The sequence below is a fragment of the Prunus mume genome, linkage group LG2, assembly GCF_029339155.1.
Source record: "Prunus mume cultivar Tortuosa linkage group LG2, ASM2933915v1, whole genome shotgun sequence".
In the NCBI taxonomy this organism is placed as follows: domain Eukaryota; kingdom Viridiplantae; phylum Streptophyta; class Magnoliopsida; order Rosales; family Rosaceae; genus Prunus; species Prunus mume.
Window position 1 is genome coordinate 33,418,147 of NC_142699.1, and position 20,242 is coordinate 33,438,388.

At 36.4% G+C, this 20,242-nt stretch overlaps 3 protein-coding genes across 3 annotated transcripts; all 3 read left to right on the forward strand.

Annotated features, from left to right (window-relative positions):
• The first annotated feature begins 606 nt into the window (after window positions 1-606).
• Window positions 607-3,649, forward strand: LOC103323362 (Metal-dependent phosphohydrolase). Its single transcript, XM_008225353.3, has 8 exons — window positions 607-1,029; window positions 1,130-1,254; window positions 1,335-1,372; window positions 1,728-1,838; window positions 1,944-2,023; window positions 2,649-2,685; window positions 3,089-3,130; window positions 3,390-3,649. The coding sequence occupies exons 1-8, from the start codon at window positions 796-798 to the stop codon at window positions 3,458-3,460; spliced, it is 738 nt and encodes a 245-aa protein (XP_008223575.2). The 5' UTR covers window positions 607-795; the 3' UTR covers window positions 3,461-3,649.
• Window positions 3,650-4,255: 606 nt separating this feature from the next.
• Window positions 4,256-7,130, forward strand: LOC148920103 (uncharacterized). The gene is made up of 4 exons (XM_089044543.1): window positions 4,256-4,790; window positions 4,982-5,387; window positions 5,583-6,161; window positions 6,224-7,130. The coding sequence occupies exons 1-4, from the start codon at window positions 4,256-4,258 to the stop codon at window positions 7,128-7,130; spliced, it is 2,427 nt and encodes an 808-aa protein (XP_088900669.1).
• Window positions 7,131-10,039: 2,909 nt separating this feature from the next.
• On the forward strand, window positions 10,040-18,047 carry LOC103323363 (HAD-superfamily hydrolase, subfamily IG, 5'-nucleotidase). The gene is given in 15 exon segments (XM_008225354.3): window positions 10,040-10,269; window positions 10,358-10,397; window positions 10,646-10,843; window positions 10,929-11,065; window positions 11,168-11,317; window positions 12,713-12,814; window positions 13,721-13,885; window positions 14,027-14,137; window positions 14,372-14,469; window positions 14,705-14,828; window positions 14,920-14,962; window positions 14,965-15,008; window positions 15,096-15,140; window positions 15,547-15,867; window positions 17,413-18,047. Coding segments are annotated over 15 exon segments (1,653 nt in total). The 5' UTR covers window positions 10,040-10,224; the 3' UTR covers window positions 17,443-18,047.
• The last annotated feature ends 2,195 nt before the right edge of the window (window positions 18,048-20,242 follow it).

A 20,242-nucleotide genomic window follows, 5' to 3' on the forward strand; every position in this document is an offset into this window, starting at 1 on the left:
CGATTTATCAACTCATAGCTTGCTTCGATTTCAAGTACTTCATTTCTAATCTCAAATTAATTTAAATCATATCCACACATTCCAAACATTGGAGTTGGGTCCTCTAAAACAATGGTGAGATTGTTTCTATTTTTTTAATCCCCAAAAACAAAACCAAGCTTTAAGAAAAAAAAATCTCCTGCACTAATGATGGTGATATTTCGGAGAAAAATCGGAAGTGAGTTCGGGGATCCCCAAATTTTATAAATCCTTGGTGGGTACGAGTCAAAATGTTACTGTTATTCCCATTTCCGAACCCGACTTGATAAGTGATATATTTAATTTTAAGTAATACACAAATAATAATATAACTATGTATGGTTATAATATAATAATTTAATATTTACTTAGTTTTGTTAAATTAAATTGGGATGATTATGAGTAATTGCATTGAATTTTATAGATCAATTAAATGTGATTGAGATTCGGAATGGATTTGCCCGAAAATTCTTATCCAGGAAGGAAGCGGGACGAAATGATATTACCATACCTGACCACGAACCAACCCGTTATCATATGTCAGTGCCTGAATAACTACTCTCTATCCACTTAAGAAAACTACATTCCGTAAATTGAATGTTTCCACAAGTACTCCTTTTTTGACTGACGTGTACGGCCGAGATCATTCCCACACTCTAATCACCACACCAGGATATACCGAATCTCTAGGATCGCCAAAAGGACCGAACCAAAATTGATCACAAAATTCCGGAAAACATAAAAAATATAATAAAATCGAAAGAAAAAAAAACCAGAATGAGCCGACTGTTCTGTAAATCGCTCCTGCTAACTCCCTCTCTCGCTTCCGCTCCGGTAAGATTCTCATTCAAGTCCATTTCAACACCGTCTTCCACTTCCAGGGTTCATCGTATGGCGACCGAGGCTTCGTCGTCACCGTCATCCAATGCAGACCGCGAAGCAACCTCTTCTTCTTCGTCTGCCCCCGCTTCCTCTGCCATTGATTTTCTCTCGCTGTGTCACCGCCTTAAGGTAATCAAATTTGTGTATGGCTCTTTTTGTGTGTTTGGTTGTGGGAATGGGTTTTGGATTTTTTGGTTTTGAATGTGGTTTTGTTCTTATTGGGAATTAGACTACGAAACGAGCTGGATGGGTGAAGAGAGATATAAAGGATCCAGAGTCCATAGCTGACCATATGTACCGAATGGGATTAATGGCTCTGATTGCTTCTGATATCCCCGGTGTCGATCGAGACAAGTTGAGTTTTGCGATTACTTCAATTTCTATTTTTATGGGTCTCGGGGTGTTTTTTAAGATTTGGTTTTACTTAATTTCAGGTGCATAAAAATCGCCCTTGTTCATGATATTGCTGAAGGTGAACGAAAATTAAACTCTGTACATTTTTCTTTGATAGTTGGATAAAGGAAATGAAAATGTAGAAATATTGTAAGCAAAAAATGGTCTGTAGAAATGAAGTATCTCTTACACAGAGTAAGCATGTTACGCTAACGGAATGGTATCAGAAGTACACATAGACAAGAGTCCATGTGGATTATTTTAAAAAAAAATCTACAATATGCTAGAGGGACTATCTGGATTGTAATTATAAAAAATTAAAAAAAATAAAAACCCAGAAACTTGGTTTTTCAAACAACAATTGTTTTTTGAAATCTGATTTATCATTGCTATTAAGGTTGTAATTTTTTGCTTCCTTATAATTTCTTGGATAGCCATTGTTGGGGACATAACGCCCTCCGATGGGGTTCCGAAGGCTGAGAAGAGTCGAAGAGAGCAAGAGGCATTAGACCACATGTGCAAATTACTTGGTGGAGGGAAAATAGGTTTTAAACTAGTTCATCCCAGGATTGTGCATTTGTTATTCTTATACCTGAAATTGGTAATTATTTCTCACATTTTGGTTGCTTTATTTGCTTTCCGTATTTCAGCAGAAGAGATAGGTGAATTGTGGATGGAGTATGAGGGGAATTCCTCTCCAGAAGCTAAAATTGTCAAGGACCTTGACAAGGTATTTAATTTTTTATTACTCTTGTTAAATGAATGAACTTTGATTCTACTTTTAATTAGTGTCTAGTCATATTATGGTAAAATTAAGTGTAGTTGGCCAGCCAATGATCTTTGTTGACGTGGTCTGGAAGAGATGTATGCAGCACTATCCGTATTGGGATTAAGGATTATGAATGATAATATGTTGAAAATTACCGACGTCTTAAATTTCCAGTCTTTGAATAGTAAAATTAAGAATATGATTTCGAAGTTCATTTAGAGAAAAGAGTACATAATTTACCCCCTTGAAATATAGGGGTCAGTTCACTTTGTTACTTGACTATCAAAACATTGCAATGTAGACCCTAATGTTTGCAGTTCTTGCAACTGCTAGTTATCCGTTAACCGTTCTTTCAACATGTGGGCTCAATTATTTGCTCACATGGGCAACTAGGTTTATATGTGGACAAATAAAAAATGAAAAATAAAAAAACTTTAGAACATGAAATAAAAAATAAATATATAAAAGAAAACTTTGATCCCCATTTTCCCCTCAATTTTTTCCAATCCTCATAGCGTCGCCCTACTTGTGTTGTGCAATTTTCTTCTTAGTGCATGATGTATTCATTGGATTGTCTTCTATGCAGGTTGAGATGATACTTCAAGCCTTGGAATATGAAAAGGGTGAGGATTTTCTCTATTCATTTTAGGCTAGTGATTTTAACATTCCATGTTTAGCCTCATGCACTACATATGTGGCTGCAGAAAAAAATTGTAAAATATTCAATTTGGAGTGTAGATGGGTAAAAGAGGAGTGTCAAAATCGCTACCCTAATTTTATCATTTCTGAATTACTGTATCAATTATATTGCTATGTTTAATCACGCTTTGCTACAGAGTCAAGACACTATGTTGTTTAACTATAAATACACAGATGACAAGGTTGTAGTCATTTTATCTGTAACGACCGAAGAAAAAGTCATGTCATCTATCATGTGCACTAATGACAGAATTCTATGTCTGGCTAAGATATTCTTCGTATTCTGACAATTTACTTTGGACTGAGCTTACCTTTGGATTTATGCAGATCAAGGAAAGGATTTAGAAGAGTTTTTCCAGTCAACTGCTGGTATATACATCTGGCTTTTGTAGCTAAGTTGCATCAGGATGCAAATTCTTTTCCCCTGCTTTCATTTTCCTCAAATTTCTTTAACAGATTTCTGTGTTCATTACATGAGTGTGTGCATTTTTGTGTTAATTAAAAATTCATCCTCCAAAGGAGAATGAATTCCTTGGAGTACGAGATTCTTATCATCTCACACTAAAGCATGTGTATTTTCTTGTGCGATTGACTTAAGGTGAGCCTCATTTTCTTTTCTTTTCTACAGGGAAGTTTCAGACTGATTTGGGCAAAGCATGGGCTTCAGAGGTAGCATCAAGAAGGAAAAAGCAAGGCTAATTTATACTAAATTTTCTGCAGTTGCGCAAGAAAAAAAGCTTTAATTACTTTTCAATCTGCTCTTGACGTGTACATCGTCGATTCATTTTGTTTAATAAGAAGACAAAACATTTTAATGTAGCTTCTAGGATTACCTTAACTCTTAAGATTCACTTGAAGTTCTTAATACATGATTCCGTTAACTCATAATATTTTTTTAGAAATTATGATGGTCATGACAAAATTACAATTTTGGTCCTTGTAGTTTTGATCATTTTCTAACTTCGATTTGTCATTTGTATCTTTGTACGTAGTTAAGGTAAAATTAATTCATGGAAGAACTCCTTTATGACTATTTGCATAAAAATCATTTGTTTACCCGTTTTAAGAATAAAAGAAGGAAAAAGTTGCTTGAATCTTGATTTTTCAAAATCATTTGTTTACCCGTTAATATAGTAAAGCAATTCCTTTTGGGATTTTTGTAAAAATGTCACATCAACTTATACCTCAATGTCAATTTGTCACCTTAAAGAAAAATTTAAGAGAAATGTCATCTTAATTTTTCACAATTCATGATTTGTCATATGACTAACACCATTCTGGTTGTGATTGTTTCATGACTAGTAGTTGACTAGTCATATGTGTATTTGGTCAAGGTTTAAAGTGTGTGAAGATTGCTGTGTTGTTGTGTTTTGTTTGTGTGATTAAATATACCCCTCGTCACCTGAGTACCAATTTCAATTGGTATCAGAGCGTCAGCTCTTAACAAAAATAGAGAGATCTTAGGATTTGTTTTGGTGTTTAGGTGTGCTCGCTATGGAAAGAGATCGAGTTGCTGGATCTTGCAACTCCCCTCCCTATTTTGACGGCAATAACTACGCTGCATGGAGAGAAAAATTTGAGATATTCCTTGATGCTCTTGATGAGTATGCAAGTGGGTATCTCACAAAAGAGTGGGTTGCTCCGGGCAAGACTGTTGAGGGTGAGGTTATGCCCAAGCCTAGGTTAGAATGGACTGAAGCTGAGGTGTTTGCTGCATATTCGAACAAGAAGGCCAGAAATGCCTTAGTTACAGCGTTGTCTAGCACACAATTTGCACATATACAACACATCCCTAATGCTAAACAAGCTTGGGATAAACTAAGGGTGGTTCATGAAGGGGATGACCAAGTTAAAACCCTAAAACTTCAGATGGTGCTTGCACAATTTGAAGAACTTAGGATGTCTGAAATTGAGTCTATTTCTGAGTTCTATGGGAGAGTTGAGATGATCACAAATGAAGCTATGAGTCTAGGTCAACCTATTGAAGAGCTTCTTGTTGTTCAGAAAATTCTTCGTGTCTACCATCTAGGTTTAGAGCAAAGAAAACCGTAATCATGGAGGTCCAAAATTTAAATGAAATTGAGCTTGGCAAGCTTGTAGGAAAATTGAAAACCTATGAGATGGAATTGAATATGGAAGAAAATGACTCCAAAAAATCAAAAAATGTTGCACTTCAAGGAGTGCATGTTTCCTCTCCGAAAGGTGGTGAAAAATCCTCAGGTTTTGAGGATGAGATGGCCTTGTTTGTCAAAAAATTTAGGATAATTCTTAAGGATAAGGGAAAGTTTGCTAGAGAGGGCAGCTCTGGTAGTGAGAAACAGTTTAGACCATCAACTGATCGGTTTAATGACAGGAATAAGGATGTCAAACATTTCACGAAAGATTTTAGAAAATCTGTCAAGTGCTTCACATGTGGAGGCATTGGACACTATGCTGCTGACTGTGCAAACAATCAGAAAAAATACTCCAAAGGAAAGGACAAGGCCATGAAAGTGAGCTGGAGTGAGAGTGAAAGTGAAGGGTCTCAAGAGGATTCATCTTCCTCTGATGATGATGACCAACATGTTGCCTTTGTTGCCTCTGTGCAGCCCATGTCTGATGAATCTGATTCTGAGTCAGATGACCTGTCATACGAGTCATTAGGAAGAAAATATGATTGTTTGTTTAAAGAGACCTTGTCCTTGAAACAAGAAAGCCTCAAACTTGAGGCAAATAACCAAGATCTTCAACATGAAATTCTCATCTTTAAAGAAACCAAAAAGGAGTTGAGTGACAAATTTGAGTCTCTAGAAAAAGAAATTGATGCTCTTGTGTTAATTAGGAGTAACCTTGAGAATCAAGTTAATGTGCTCAAGGAAAGTAATATTGGTTTCCAGAACTCAAACAAACAGCTCCTAGGTGAATTGAATGAAGCAAATAGGAAGATTATATCTATGACCATTGGTGCTTCAAAAATTGACAAAATGTTGAATATGGGAAAACTTCATGGGGACAAAGGTGGTCTTGGATTTAATCACTTTGGTTATAGTTTGTCTAGTTCTACCACTAAGTTTGTCAAATCAGAAAATCCAGTCACTGTTCCTCTTGATGTTCAGCAGGTTGTCAAGAAACCTAAGTTTGTTCCAACTTGTCATAGGTGTGGGTTGACTGGTCATATTCGACCAGTCTGTCATATGTATAGCAAAGATAAGACCAGAAAATTGTCTCCAAAATCTAAAAGGAATCCCAGATCTTTGCAAGATCAAGTTGATCATTTGCTGAATGAAGTCACTAAGATAGCCAAACTTGTCTCCCTCAAAATGAGTTCTCGTATTGTGCCTAGGTCTACTTGGATTGCAAGAGGTCATACCAAATCTCTTGTTGTGCTAAATGCTTTTGCTGCTTCAAATATCAACTCTTGGTATTTTGATAGTGGATGTTCCAAACATATGTCTGGGATAAAAATGTTTTCTCATCTCTCAGCCCCTTTGATGGAGGCACTGTGACTTTTGGTGGAGGTCATAGGTCTCAAGTTGTTGGAAAAGGTACTGTTTATATCCCTGGTCTGCCCGAGCTTAAGAATGTTAGATTTGTTGAGGGTCTCACATCCAATCTCATTAGTGTGAGTCAGCTGTGTGATGATGGAATAGTAGAAGTTAGATTCTCCAAGCATGGCTGCAAAATCATTGGAAAAGGTGGCAATGAGATTGTGAGCGTGGCAAGGTCTAGGGACAATTGCTTTTGCATTGATGGTGTCAATGATGCAAAAGAAATAGTTTGCAACAAGGTTGTAAATGAAACAAGTATTTTGTGGCATCAAAGGCTTGAACATGTTAATTTTAGAGACTTGCATAAATTGTCCAAGAGAGAGTTTGTAAGTGGTTTACCAAAGCTGGAAAAATCTGATGAGCATGTTTGTGAAGGATGTCAATTAGGCAAACAAGTCAGAGTGTCACACAAAAAGGTCAAACACATTCAAACAAATGTAATTCTAGAACTTGTTCATATGGACCTTGTTGGTCCTATCCAAACCGTGTCTCTTGGTGGAAAGAAATATATTCTTGTCATGGTTGATGATTTCTCTAGGTTTACATGGGTCTCATTCCTACGTGAGAAATCTGAAACTTTTCAAAGGTTTAAGTCAGTTTGTCACCTTTTGCAAAAAGAGAAGATGACTAGTCATCTGCCTCTTGTTAGAATTAGAACAGACCATGGCTCTGAATTTGAGAATTCTCAGTTTCTGAAATTTTGCGAAGAGATGAGAATTAAACATGAGTTCTCTGCACCTATTACACCTCAGCAAAATGGTGTTGTGGAGAGAAAGAATAGAGTGCTTGTAGAGATGGCAATGGTGATGCTAAATAGCAAAAATCTTGCTAAACACTTTTAAGCTCAATACAACTTGTTACATCTCAAACAGGATATTTGTGAGGTCTGGTACCAAACAAACTCCTTATGAGATTTGGAAAGGAAAGAAGCCTAATGTGTCATATTTTAAGGTCCTTGGTAGCACATGCTATATTTTGAGAGATAGGGAGCATCTTGCTAAGTTTGATTCTAAGTGTGATAAGGGAATATTTCTAGGGTATTCCACCTCAAGCTGAGCGTATAGAGTGTACAACTGACGTCCAGAACCATCGTTGAATCCATAAATGTCACTATTGATGATTTTGCTGCCTCTATAGAGATGGCATTAGATGAGGATGGTCTTTTTCCTCCTCCTCCACTTGAGCAAGAATCTCCAGGTCTGGATCTTGTGGTTGATCTCAACTTTTGGAAATTCTATCCCGGTTGACTGTCACAACCCCTTCAACTTCTAGTTCCATCTCCTCTGCTCCAGCTCTCATACTGATCATAGTCCTCTAACTCATCTGCGAGTGTCATTATTGGCCCTCTTAATCAGGGAGTGAGAACTAGGAAACAACTTGCTCAAGAAATTAGCCATGTGTATTATGTTTCCAAGGAAGAGCCTAGAAATGTGAAAGAAGCCTTGCACCATGGTGAATGGTTTCTTGCAATGCAGGAAGAATTAAATCAATTTGTGAGAAATGACGTTTGGTACCTTGTTCCTAGACCAGTCCACACAAATGTCATAGGCACTAAGTGGATTTTCAAGAATAAAACCGATGAGCAAGGTAATGTGGTGAGAAATAAGGCTATATTGGTTGCTCAAGGATACACTCAAATGGAAGACATTGACTTTGATGAAACTCTTGCCCCTGTTGCAAGATTAGAATCAGTTAGATTGCTTCTTGCCATTGCTTGTCATTTGAAATTCAAACTTTATCAAATGGATGTCAAAACTGCCTTCTTGAATGGTGTCCTAAATGAAGAGGTCTATGTTGAGCAGCCAACCACATCATCCAAATGATGTGTTTCGGTTAAAAAAGGCTCTTTATGGTTTGAAACAAGCTCCTAGCGAATGGTATGAAAGGTTATCTTCTCATCTTCTAGGAAATGGGTATGTTAGAGGGTCCGTTGATAAAACGTTGTTTGTGAAAAGGTTTAAAAAGGATGTCTTGATTGCTCAAGTGTATGTTGATGATATTGTGGTTGGTTCTACCTCTGATTTGCATGTTCAAGATTTTATTCATGTCATGACTAGTGAATTTGAAATGAGTCTTGTAGGTGAGCTTAATTATTTCATTTTTCCATCCATTTTTAAGAGTATTTTAGTCTTTCCATTTTTAAAGAAAAAAAAAAGAGAAAAGAGAGACCTCTCTCTCCCTTTCTCCCCACACCAACCCCACTCCCTAAAAATACATCGCACAAGACTCTCCCCTCCCCCCTCTTCTCTCTGTCTCTATCTCGCTCTCTCTAAGCATGTATAAATTTTTTTTATGGTGTTCATTGAGCATGTCTAAAATTTTTAGATACCTGATTTAAAACTACTTAAGCTTCCCACTCAAAATCCAACCCCTTTCTTGTTTAAAAGATATACAATTTTTTATATAATGATTTTTCCATTTTTAAAATACCCTTAAACATGGAAAGACTAAAATACTTAAAAATGGATGGAAAATTGGACGATGTTAAAGTCAGATGACAAATCATGGATTTTGAAAAATTAAGGTGACATTTCTCTTAAATTTTTCTTTAAGGTGACAAATTGAAACTGAGGTATAAGTTCAGGTGATATTTCTACAAAAATCCCTAATTAAAATTGTCAAAATTATGAACCAAATTGAGAAAGGATATTACTTGTCTCCTTCTTGTGAATCACAATTGAACACATGTACAAAAATAATTTATCAAAAAAAAAAACTTCTACATACATGTCATACTGTCCTTGGCAAGAATGTAGGAGTTCTTACTTATAAGACAAAAGATGGAAGTATTTTCGAATGAAAAGATACTGCTCAAATTAAGGTGACAAAAATGTAAATTTAGAACAAAGATAAAAAACCCTAGCCGCTCTCTCCATTTGTGAGTCCCAAAGAAAAACTCTATAGAGGGGAGCATGAAAAAGTGTCATTGCCATCCTCCCCTCCTTTCTCCTCGGTTTTTCTTTTGGGTTAGTGAATAAGTCTATTGAGGCGTTTTGAATAAGAAGCCCCCTTTGTGGTGATTCCTTCTGAGTCATGCTTAGATTAAAGTTCCCCATTACCTATTTTATGCATTCTCAAACAAATTATTCTCCCAAAACCCATTCTCTAACACTGCTCATGTTCTCTAAACTTGGGTCTACATTGTATTCGACGAAGGTTGCTGCAAATCACTCAATTGTTCTTCATGAAAGTTGTTGTTTACGTTTATTTATTCGCTCTTATGCGCATGTAGATCGCTATAAACTATATTTTCCTTAGATCTGTTACATATGCGGTGACGGGTGCTTACAAACGTTAATTATCCTTGCTGGAGTTGTTGTTCATATGTCGTCGTCTTATAGGTGCGTATTATCACCTGGCAAGTGCCACGTGGTAGTACCGTACTATTGTATAATTTCTCTAGGTAGTGTTGGTCGTTTAGGCTCATAGGTTGCTTTGGGTTTTAGTTATGTTGGGTATATGAGCTTTGTTTGGGTTTATAGTTAATTCTGATGGATGTGGGCTAGTAGTTTAAATGCAGCTTTTGCCCGTTTTAGTTTTGATTTTAACATGTTAAAATTTATTTAATGAAAGTTTATATTTGATAAAATAAAAACGTGACAAAAATGTAATCCAACAACAAAAAAAAAAAAAAAAAAAACTTTTTATTCTGAAAAGGGAAATCACTTTCAGCCTGTGCTCAACAATTTGAGCTGGATATATGAAAAAAATAACAATAATATAATAATAATTTGACCTGGATTTGCTGAAGGTCTAATGTTAAAATGGCGGCCACCAGGTACTGGCAGTCCTTTATTTTCTTATAGCAAGAAAGAAATCGTCATTTCTTTGCAATCTCCTTCCTACTTGGGCTTTCATTTCAATTCCATTTTCTACAACAGAGAGAAAAAATAAAATCCCTAACTTCGAATGCAGAGCTAAAATCCCTCTCTTCCCATGGCCTGCTTTCGTAGGCTGTTTCCTCTCTGCTCTTCCATCAACGTAACTCTCTCTCTCTCTCTCACGCGGATATATGCATGTTTATATTTGCTCTTCTTCTCTAATCTTGTTTGTTTCTGATTTGTTGCAGAGGACGACCTTTTCATCTTCTGGTTCTGGAGTTGTACAAGGTTTTCTGCTTCTCTCTGTCTCTCTGTCTCTCTGTCTCTGTCTGTCTGTCTGTCTCTTTCTGTGTTGAATGTAGGGCTACAAATATGTGCAACAATGTGTATTGAATATATATTTTATATCTGGAAATGGTAAATACGTAGTTAGTGGTGTACAGAATGAGAATTGTATTGGAGTGCATCTAATATGTTGTAAGTGTGTGTATTGATCATTATGGACGATTACAGTTGTTCTATTTACTTAAATTTAGGTTTTCGAAGCTACGGTGGAATTGCTTCGCCGGAGCAAATTCTGTTGAAATTGGAAGATGCAGAGACTCGAGCTGGAGCTGATACTTTAGTTCTTGATGATAAGATGGCACAAATTCGACGTGAATTTGATGCCGCGAAGCAGAGTTTCCTCAGGGTTCCAGAGGCACTTAAAGCAATGCCTAAAATGAATCCGGAAGGTTTGCCAGTGTATTCCTGGTTCTCAGTTAAGCTTCATTAGTCATGATAATTGTGATATTGATTATTTTCTTATATTGAAATTAGGGATATATGTAAATAAAAACCTGAGATTGGACAGTATTCAAGTTTATGGATTCGACTATGACTACACACTGGCTCATTACTCATCCAATTTACAGAGCTTGATATATGATCTTGCAAAGGAGCATATGGTAAATGAGGTTAGTTTACACCCATTTAAGCGATGCTGATATAATTTCATGGGGCTATCCTTTACATGTAAGCCTTGTGTAATTTGATATATTCGTTTGTGGTTGTTTCAGTTTCATTATCCTGAAATTTGCATGGAATTTAAGTACGATCCGACTTTTCCAATCAGAGGATTGTACTATGATAAGCTAAAAGGGTGTCTCTTGAAGTTGGATTTTTTTGGGTCAATTGAGTCAGACGGATGCTACTATGGTCGTCGTAAGGTACTTTACACCTAATCATTTTTGGCTTATATGTTTTAATTATGGCCAAATGCTTTCTGGAACTGAAAGGTTTTATGCAGGTATTTTCTTTATACTTGTGCCTAGGCCCTAGGTTATAGACAGCTTAAAATGTAGGTCTGTTGGTTCCAGATAAAAAGAAAAAGAGCTGAGATGTGAGAATTTTGAGGAAGGTAAGACATAACAATAGTCTTTCATGGTAAATCTGAAAATCATGCAATGTCTAAGCATCCACATCATATAAAACGGAGAAAAATCATGGCTTTTGAAGCTTTGGGCTATGAGGGAGACAATTTAGAAAGATTGGCGCTTTGAACTGGGTCACAAGAAAGTTAGATGGTATGATTATTATTTTTTGTATTTAAAAGATACTTGTATATCCATGTTTTTTTGTTAGATTTTAGTAATAAGCAATCTATTCATTTATTTAATTTTTGTCCCACAAGCAGTAAAAGACAATATTTAGGAAAGTGACTACAGTTGTCATGCAGAGTCCTATGGGGCATGTTGCTGGGATAATGAAGTAATATGGGAGATGAGCTTTGACCTTTTACCTTCTGTGAGAGATCACATGCTTTAACTGTTTTAGGTCTGAGCCTAAGCCGATTCTCATGGTGCTTCAAGGGATCTAGAGTTTCATATTAGCTCAGCAGGAAAGCATGGATGCGATGAGTAGACAAGGCCAGGAGATTCATAATTCCTAGAAATTTTTTGGTAATTGGAAGGAAAAAAGCCCAAATCCTCTTGTTTGGGTACTCAGAGGAGGACTAAATATTTAAAGGGATGAATTGCAGGTAAAAAGGTCATGGATTGTATGGTCAATATAGACTGTTTAAGTAAAACTTTTAAGCAGTCATAGACTGTTTGAGTAAAACTTTTAAGCAGTCATGAAGGAAATTCAGTAGAGACTGTAAATGGAAAGCTTGTCCAGACTCTAACTTCCATGAGACCATTCTTCATCCAAACTGGTCTTTTCTCCTTTTAAGATTCCTTAACTTCAAATATTCCCTCATGTATATTCTAATTTCAAATTTATTGAATATATTTTGCTTTTGAATTTTTCTTTGAGCTCCCCCTCCCCAAGATATGATGCACAGCCTCCTACCTCCTCTGTAGCAGTTAATTTTCTGTAATTAAAAGATAATGATACCTCTCTTCTTCTGAAACATGGAAACTACTTAGTTGACATGTTATATGATATGAATGATGGGACTTTGGTTATTTTTATTTATAACATACAAGTAACAGTGTAGGCTTTGCCCAATTTGACAAAAAACTTCTTGCAGTGCTCTGTGAACTAAAAAGACTTCAATAGATTTTGGCAAACTTTTCTTTCTACTTATAGATTTTTTATTCTCTCTTTTGAATGAAATGCAGCTTAGCAGGAAGGAAATAGAAGAGATATATGGCACAAGGCATATTGGTCGTGATCAAGCCCGAAGACTTGTTGGATTGATGGATTTCTTCTGCTTTAGCGAGGTTAGTTATTTAACTGTCACATTTCCCCAAACTTGTGATAGAAGAAGAAATTGATGCATGTATGGGCTGATCTCAACATTCGGGCATTGGAACATTTATATAAGAGACATGTTAGCATGGACATGTTTTGAAAAATATAAAATAAATTTTGTAAATTGGGCAAGTTATGTGGGTGAACTGTATAAATATTAGTGTTTCTTTGGTCGTTATGGGATACGGACATTGTTATGGGCTTGTGAAAGGAGTTGGGACAAGGCACTTACTGTTTTTTCCCCTTTTTGGTGAGAAAGACGAATATTAGAAGTAGAAACTTAGAGGGCAAGCTATCCCCTGTGGCACATATTCAATCCTAAACCAAACCGCATCTAGAACAACAAAACCTGCCCATAAAACTGAAATACATTACATAGAAGCTGAGTCAATTGCGAATGAAAATTTAGATACCACCACATTCTATTTGCATGATAGAGAGAACGGCTTAACCGTAAATACTGATGAAATTGAGCCCCACAATGATGTCCTAAAATTGTACTCTGTCCTACAAACCCTGCACTTCCTCACTCACCATAATTTTCGAAAATCCTTTTGTTTCTTTCCACCCAGGCGGTGGCCATCAAACAATAGTTCTACAACAGTTTTGCTCTTTTGCCCACTCCAAAAATGCTAAATACTTTTTTCCACAAGAAAGAAATGCACAACTTTGGAATTACCTTCAACACATTAGCTTCCTAAGAAGTTTGTGCAAAAGTTTTAAGGTAACAGGCCAGTGAAGAAGCTAGCTGTCTATACTTTCAGCTTCTGTTTTACACATAATTTAGTTCTGAACAATTCTTTTGTCAGAAGTTGTAGGAATATGTTTGTTTCCTTCTAACCCATTAATGTTTTGTTTCAATTGTTACTATGTAGGCATGCCTCATTGCTGATATCGTGCAATATTTTGTTGATGCTAAGTTGGAATTTGATGCTTGCTACATCTATCAAGATGTAAATCGTGCAATTCAGCATGTTCACCGTAGTGGTGTGGCTCATAGAGGAATTCTTTCTGACCCCCATAAATATCTCGTAAAAAATGTAAGCCCTTCCACATTTTTTGAGTATATTCTATAACTTATACCGATATTTCTGGCTGTACATCTAGTCCAATTGTCTAGTTTGATCTCATTATTATTCTTGAGGTGATGGCTCATCCTTATGTGGGTTAATATTTATTAGGGTCAGCTATTGCACTTTCTCAAGATGCTCAGGGAGAAGGGAAAGAAACTATTCCTGTTGACTAACTCTCCATATTACTTTGTGGATGGAGGAATGAGGTTTATGTTGGAGGTAAGCCAACTAACTGTGAATTCTACCATCACCACTTTTAACAGCTTCAGTCTCAAAACTGAAGCCCCTTTCAGACCAATTGGAACGGTTTCGTAATTTGTGAAAAAGTGGATGCTAACTTAAGAGATGTTTTCTGTCCGTGAATGTTTTGGCTAACTTGCTATTGTTGTTATCTAGGCTTAAGTTTATGGTTTGGGTTTTAAGTTTCCTGAGTTGATTGTGACATTTTCTTAGGATTCCACGGATTTCAGAGACTCCTGGAGGGAACTTTTTGATGTTGTGATTGCTAAAGCTAATAAGCCAGATTTCTACACATCTGAGCATCCCTTCCGGTTTGTATCTTCAACTTGCAAAATTATTCTTCTTTTCCTTAATTTTTCGCATGTGTGATAACAGATTGGACATGATGCTCTGTCTTGTTTCCTTGTATTCAAACTGTTTTCAGTGGTGTCCTTTTTAAAAAAAAAAAAAAAAAGTTTCATTCTCTTAATCACCTAAGAAATAAGATAAGCTAATATCTTGTATGGTGTCTTGGCCTGCACCTTGATTTCTGGAACTTCCATGCAGTTGCTATGACGCAGAGAAGGACACTTTAGCTTTCACAAAGGTGGATGCATTTCTTCCTGATAAAATATATTACCATGGATGCCTTAAATCCTTCCTTCAAATTACTAAATGGAAGGGACCAGAGGTGCTTTAATTTCATATGATTTGTTTTCAAATTTATTTCATATAGCTCATACACTTTTGCATGTCATTGATCACCTACGCCCCTTTGGTAGGTGATATACTTTGGAGATCACCTATTTAGCGACCTTAGGGGGCCTGCAAAGCTGGTTGGCGCACTGCTGCTATAATCCACGAACTAGAAGTATGTCTTTGTTATACTTATGAGTGTTGCATTATACTTCCAGAGTATTTCTTTTTGGTTAGTTCAAAGGTCCTTTGTGCTTTGCAGGATGAAATTCTTATACAAAATGAGGATGCTTACCGCTTGGAACAGGTATTATTATGCAAAGTTATCATATTAAATTTTTTTTTCTGTTGGTTGGTTTTGTTATAATTCATTTCTTCTTGATGTTGGCATGCATAAACTACTTAATGACTGTATACATTATCTTATCATCTTTAGAGTACTTTTGCCTTGGGTTCTTAATTATGTTAATTTTTACATAAGAACTTTCTTGGAAGTCTCTCTGTCTCTCTGTCTCTCTCTCTCACACATCAATTCAAAGGGGAATTCTCCTGTGAGGATTGTGGATTTTAACCATGGATTACAATGTGGATTCAGGTGATGGGTTCAACCTACATTGCACAATGGTTAAAATTCTCCATGCGCATAACTGAATTCCTACTATTCAAATTTGTGATGTCTTTTTCATGCTTCTGAAACTTCTTTCTGGGCGCAGGCGAAATTTCATATAGTACAAGAATTGCTTGGTAGATTGCATGCTACTGTAGCTAATAGCCAGAGAAGTGAAGCCTACACATTACTGTTGGAGGAGTTAAATGACTGGAGGCACAAGTCAAGTCATAAGATGAAGAGAATGTTTAATAAGTCTTTTGGAGCCACCTTCCTTACTGATAGAGGTCAAGAATCTGCTTTTGCGTATCATATTCATCAATATGCAGATGTCTATACCAGTAAGCCAGAGAATTTTTTGCTCTATCCACCTGAAGCATGGCTTCATGTACCCTTTGATATTAAGATTATGCCACATCATGTGAAGGTATGTCTCACTCTGCTTATTTAAATAATATGTGGATAATAAACTACAGCATTTGTTATAAAATCATGCTCCTTGGTGTGAGATGCCTGTAGTAAGAATTGAGTAGATCTGATTCTTGAAATTTTCCTATGTCATTGCTCTTGTACCTTAGTCGCATAACAAATGTTTTAATTTTTTTTTTTTTTTAATATTGATTTAATATCAAAGGAAAGGAAAGAAAGAAAAATCGGCCAGCGACCCACTGATTCCATATTACGCTGGATTGATAAATTTAAAGTCACTGTACAAGCATTTGTGTTTGTTTTCCTTTTAGTTATATTCATTTAAAACAACCTAAGCCAATTCAATCTGTGCTAATCATAGAACTTGTATATCGTTATGATGCCCCTTTGTTGGCACATGAGATTTTTTACATTTGTTCGTGGTAGGACCCACAGCAATTGGAAATTTTGAATATTGTGGTTTCAAAACTGATGGGAATTATAGGGAATCTGTCTTCGTTTCTTGTTGAACCTTTGCATATATTGATTAAGTGCCAGAGATAGCAATCTCTTTGCATGACACATGCTTGCTGAACTTTCAAAGGCATGCCTCTTTCAAATTTTATTACCCACCATCCTGTTTCACATTGCCTATGTATGCAATGTCTATTCTGTTTTTTTTTTCTTTCCCTTTTTTCGATTTCCAATTGTAGGAAATAATGCGCTGCTCTGGCTATACTTTTTGAAGCTCTGCTTTTGGAGCTTTTGAGAATCTCAGTTTCCTTGTGATGTAGTCACGGATACTGTGATAGACTTTTCAGTTTCCTTATCCTAAGTATGTTCTCACATAAGACACCTAAACTTAAGATATCTGGCAATACTTCCAGTTATATAAAGTGGGATGGTCTGAGATTAAAGTGGGATGGTCACTACATTTTAAACTGGTACGTGATCTTCGGAAGATGGACAAACAAGTTAGTATGAAGGGTTAGGGTTCTGATTCCTGCAATGAAGTAGGCGAATTTTGTAGGAAGGGTGATTTGGGTTTGATTTCTTCAAAGGATATGCATTCGATTTCTGGTTCTGGAAACGAGTGTTTGATTTTGGTGGGTTTGGTTGGAATGACTTAGGTGGGTTTGAGTGTTTGATTTCTGCAAGCTGTTTGGGTTTCATTACTGGTAGTGGGTTGTTGGTATTTATGTGTTTCTTTGACACTGATGGTCTGGATGAAGAAGGGGTGTAGGTTTTATTTGAGTTTGGGTACTTGTTTGTCCGCCTTTTGAAGATCATGCACCAATTCGAAGTTTGACCGTACATTTTTTTTCTGGAGAAGAAGCACAAGAAGACGAAGAACGTGGGTTGAGTTTTTTGATTTTGCTTTCTTAACCAGTCTGGTCGATGGAGTAGTGAATTTCAAGGTTTTGTTATGTACTTGACAATGAAATGTGATATGATTCCATCATTGTTTCTAAAGCCGCCATTGTGCTAAGCTATTAGATTAAAACCTCGTGATATATCTGTCCACTGTATCCTGTGTGTTCTGACAGCACCCTCCTCTTTTCAGGTTTCGTCGAGCTTATTCAAAAATGAATAAATATTATCTCTCAACATCGTCATGGATGGGTCATCACTTATCGTGCAGTTTCTGCTGTGTTCATCTCCCAACATGGCCAGTGCAGGTTTCATGTTCATCAGAAGTCAACATAGTATGCTCTGGTACTATAATTCTGACAGTTTTTAGGAAAATTCTTTGTAACTTGTAAGCATATCAAGCTGCAAGTTCTTTCATTCTTTTAACTGCATACTGAAACCAAAAAATTAGTCACTGGTAAAAGATAAAAGAAATTTAATAAAAAAAACCACAGAGAAAAAAAAAATTCTGCTTATGTGAAGTTGAGGGGTGATCATGGCGATTGAGGACTGGCGGAGGGGTTTGAGGGGCCGGTGGAGCCCTCTTTCCCAAAAAAGTTAGCGTCTTTGTGGTATTGGGTTCGGTTGGTATTGTTGGTCATGTGCTTGGTTTTGTTGGCTGCGATTTTTGTCAAATGGGCTGTGTAAGGTTTATAGTGGAGTGCATGAATTTTGTTCTATATACAATTAACCTACCTCTGGTGATTCTGCTACTGGAATGGTTTTTGACTAATTGTTTGCATTGCTTTTATAAAATTTTACATGGAACGCGTTTCCTTTTTGTGCATCGCTCTCATACTGTTGCTCTCAGATTCTAAGCTTTTAGACTAGGAAATGAGCTTTTACACCGCTTCTGATGGTGGGTTGGGACAAAAGGACAATAAAGCTCCTGTCAAACTGACGGAAATGAAGGCTTGGACTTGATTTGTTAATGACTGCAAGTATAGTAACGAAATCGGGAAAATTGAAGTCACAGTGACTAAAATTGATTTCGAGCCAAACTCCAGTGACCAAAAATTAACCCTTTTAACTTCATGGAATTATAGTATGATTCAAATTCTGAAATTATAGTATGCTTCTTTTAGGTTTCCTTAATTTACCACATATTAAGTCTGGTAATATGTTGGTAATGTGTTGTTGGGGAGAGAAATAAAATCCAGCTTTATTAATAACATGAACAAATAGCAGCACAAACGACCTTTTTTTTACCGGTTGATTGTCGGTGACCAAAACTTACAAGACGAAATGCTTTTTCTGTTTTAGTAAAACCATTGTCGTCCATTTTTGGGTTTCTTAATCAATCAGATTTCTAGATATTGCCTAGTGAGGCAAGTTTCCACACATGTTGCTTGGCTTGAAATTGATGGCTCCTTGAAGGCTCTGCTTGACAAGAAAGACTTTCATGAAACGAGAATAGCACTATTGTGCTATACTCGGTAATATAACATGTGTGTTAATATTTTCATATGATATAGCATTATTGATTGAGGATAACCCTATTTTTCTCCAACTTAATGTTCCTTTCACCAATTTATGTCTTATTGTTGTTAATATTATTATTATTATTTTTCTTCTACATGGTTCTAGATAACTTGAACGACTACACAACTGTTGAGTTACGTGCCCTATTTTATAACACAACCAGTCTTCTGGTACGTGTTCCCTTTTAAAACATAGAATAGAACCAGTCCTGTTGTTGCAAGCAGCTAATTTGTTGATGTGAGAATTCATGACAGTTCGAAAGGTCATTCATCAAAAATGCTTATTAGAGTCTTTGCATGTATAATTAATTTAGTCATTGGTCAATACCTCAAATGTAAATGTCAATACGGCTGCGTGAGGACAATAGCTGGCTCCTTCCTATAAGAGTCATTTATCCTTTTAGACAAATCTAAGTTTTTGAAATGTATCAAACTGCAATTTGCACGCAAGTAAGAATGACTCTTTCACAATTATGTCATGTTTGATGATTGAGATTGAGTTAAATTATTAGGTAATTGGAAAGAATAACACTAATCTTTTGATGCAATTTTTTTCTTCTTATATGTGATCAAAGGATTGGTTTAACTAAAATATGCCAGTATATGACTAAATTCTTATAAATAATCCAATCACGTTATTTTTAAGCCACTAAACATTTAATTATGATTATGAATCTTGTCCACCTTTGTCATTCTTTCGTGGAAATTCTTCTTAAGAATTATATTTCATTTGTCCTTCTTTCTCCTCTTTTTTTAAGAGTATTTTTCCTGGGTTACCCTAGCTAATTGCTGCTGACTGGCAGCTGCCAATCTCCCGTTCAATAATGAAAATGACACCTTTGCCATTCAATTCAACCTACGAATCCCACAATGCCTGCCTAGCAGCCTAAGCCTTGTGCTCATATATTACGTGCCCTGCCTTGGTTGGTTGGAGATAAAACGGAAGCAAGCTAAAAAGCATGCCACGTGGTCCACCTACATTAGATAGTTTTGAGGATCCAACACATCCCCTAATTATCGGATTACGGCACAAGCAAGCATATGTAGCGTTAGGAATTTGAGTTGTACAACAACTAAACACATGCACGAGAGAAACTTTGGGCATTTGTGCAACCTACCCTTCTTCCTTATTACCTGAATTAATGGAAACCGCGAATTACTGTTTTTTTTCCCCGTTATGTTTTGGCATCCTGGTGCTTGAGGTCTATAACGGTGGTCCCTACCTTTATAAATTTGGCAAAAACAATTATACGAATAGTTGTATTATTGGCTCATTCATCCGTCTAATTACCTTACGTACAAATCTACTATAAAAAAGGGTTATGCGTGTCAGGGTTATGCGTGAAGGGGGAGGCATGAATGGGAAAGCTTAGGTTAGCTGGGTATGTTATTTTGGACCGAATAAAAAAAATCACTTGAGTTATAGTCCATGTTAGGCAATGCAAGGGTCCGTCCCTGATCATGGATGTCAAAATGATGCTATATAGGTGATTTTTCATCTCT

Coding starts and splice junctions, on each gene's coding strand:
- LOC103323362 (XM_008225353.3), top strand. CDS start 796: ATGAGCCGACTGTTCTGTAAATCGCTCCTGCTAACTCCCTCTCTCGCT. Junction 2,686..3,088: donor AGCCTTGGAATATGAAAAGG/GTGAGGATTTTC, acceptor GGATTTATGCAG/ATCAAGGAAAGGATTTAGAA. Junction 3,131..3,389: donor GTTTTTCCAGTCAACTGCTG/GTATATACATCT, acceptor TCTTTTCTACAG/GGAAGTTTCAGACTGATTTG.
- LOC148920103 (XM_089044543.1), top strand. CDS start 4,256: ATGGAAAGAGATCGAGTTGCTGGATCTTGCAACTCCCCTCCCTATTTT. Junction 4,791..4,981: donor TCTTCGTGTCTACCATCTAG/GTTTAGAGCAAA, acceptor AAAAATCCTCAG/GTTTTGAGGATGAGATGGCC. Junction 6,162..6,223: donor GCTTCAAATATCAACTCTTG/GTATTTTGATAG, acceptor CTCATCTCTCAG/CCCCTTTGATGGAGGCACTG.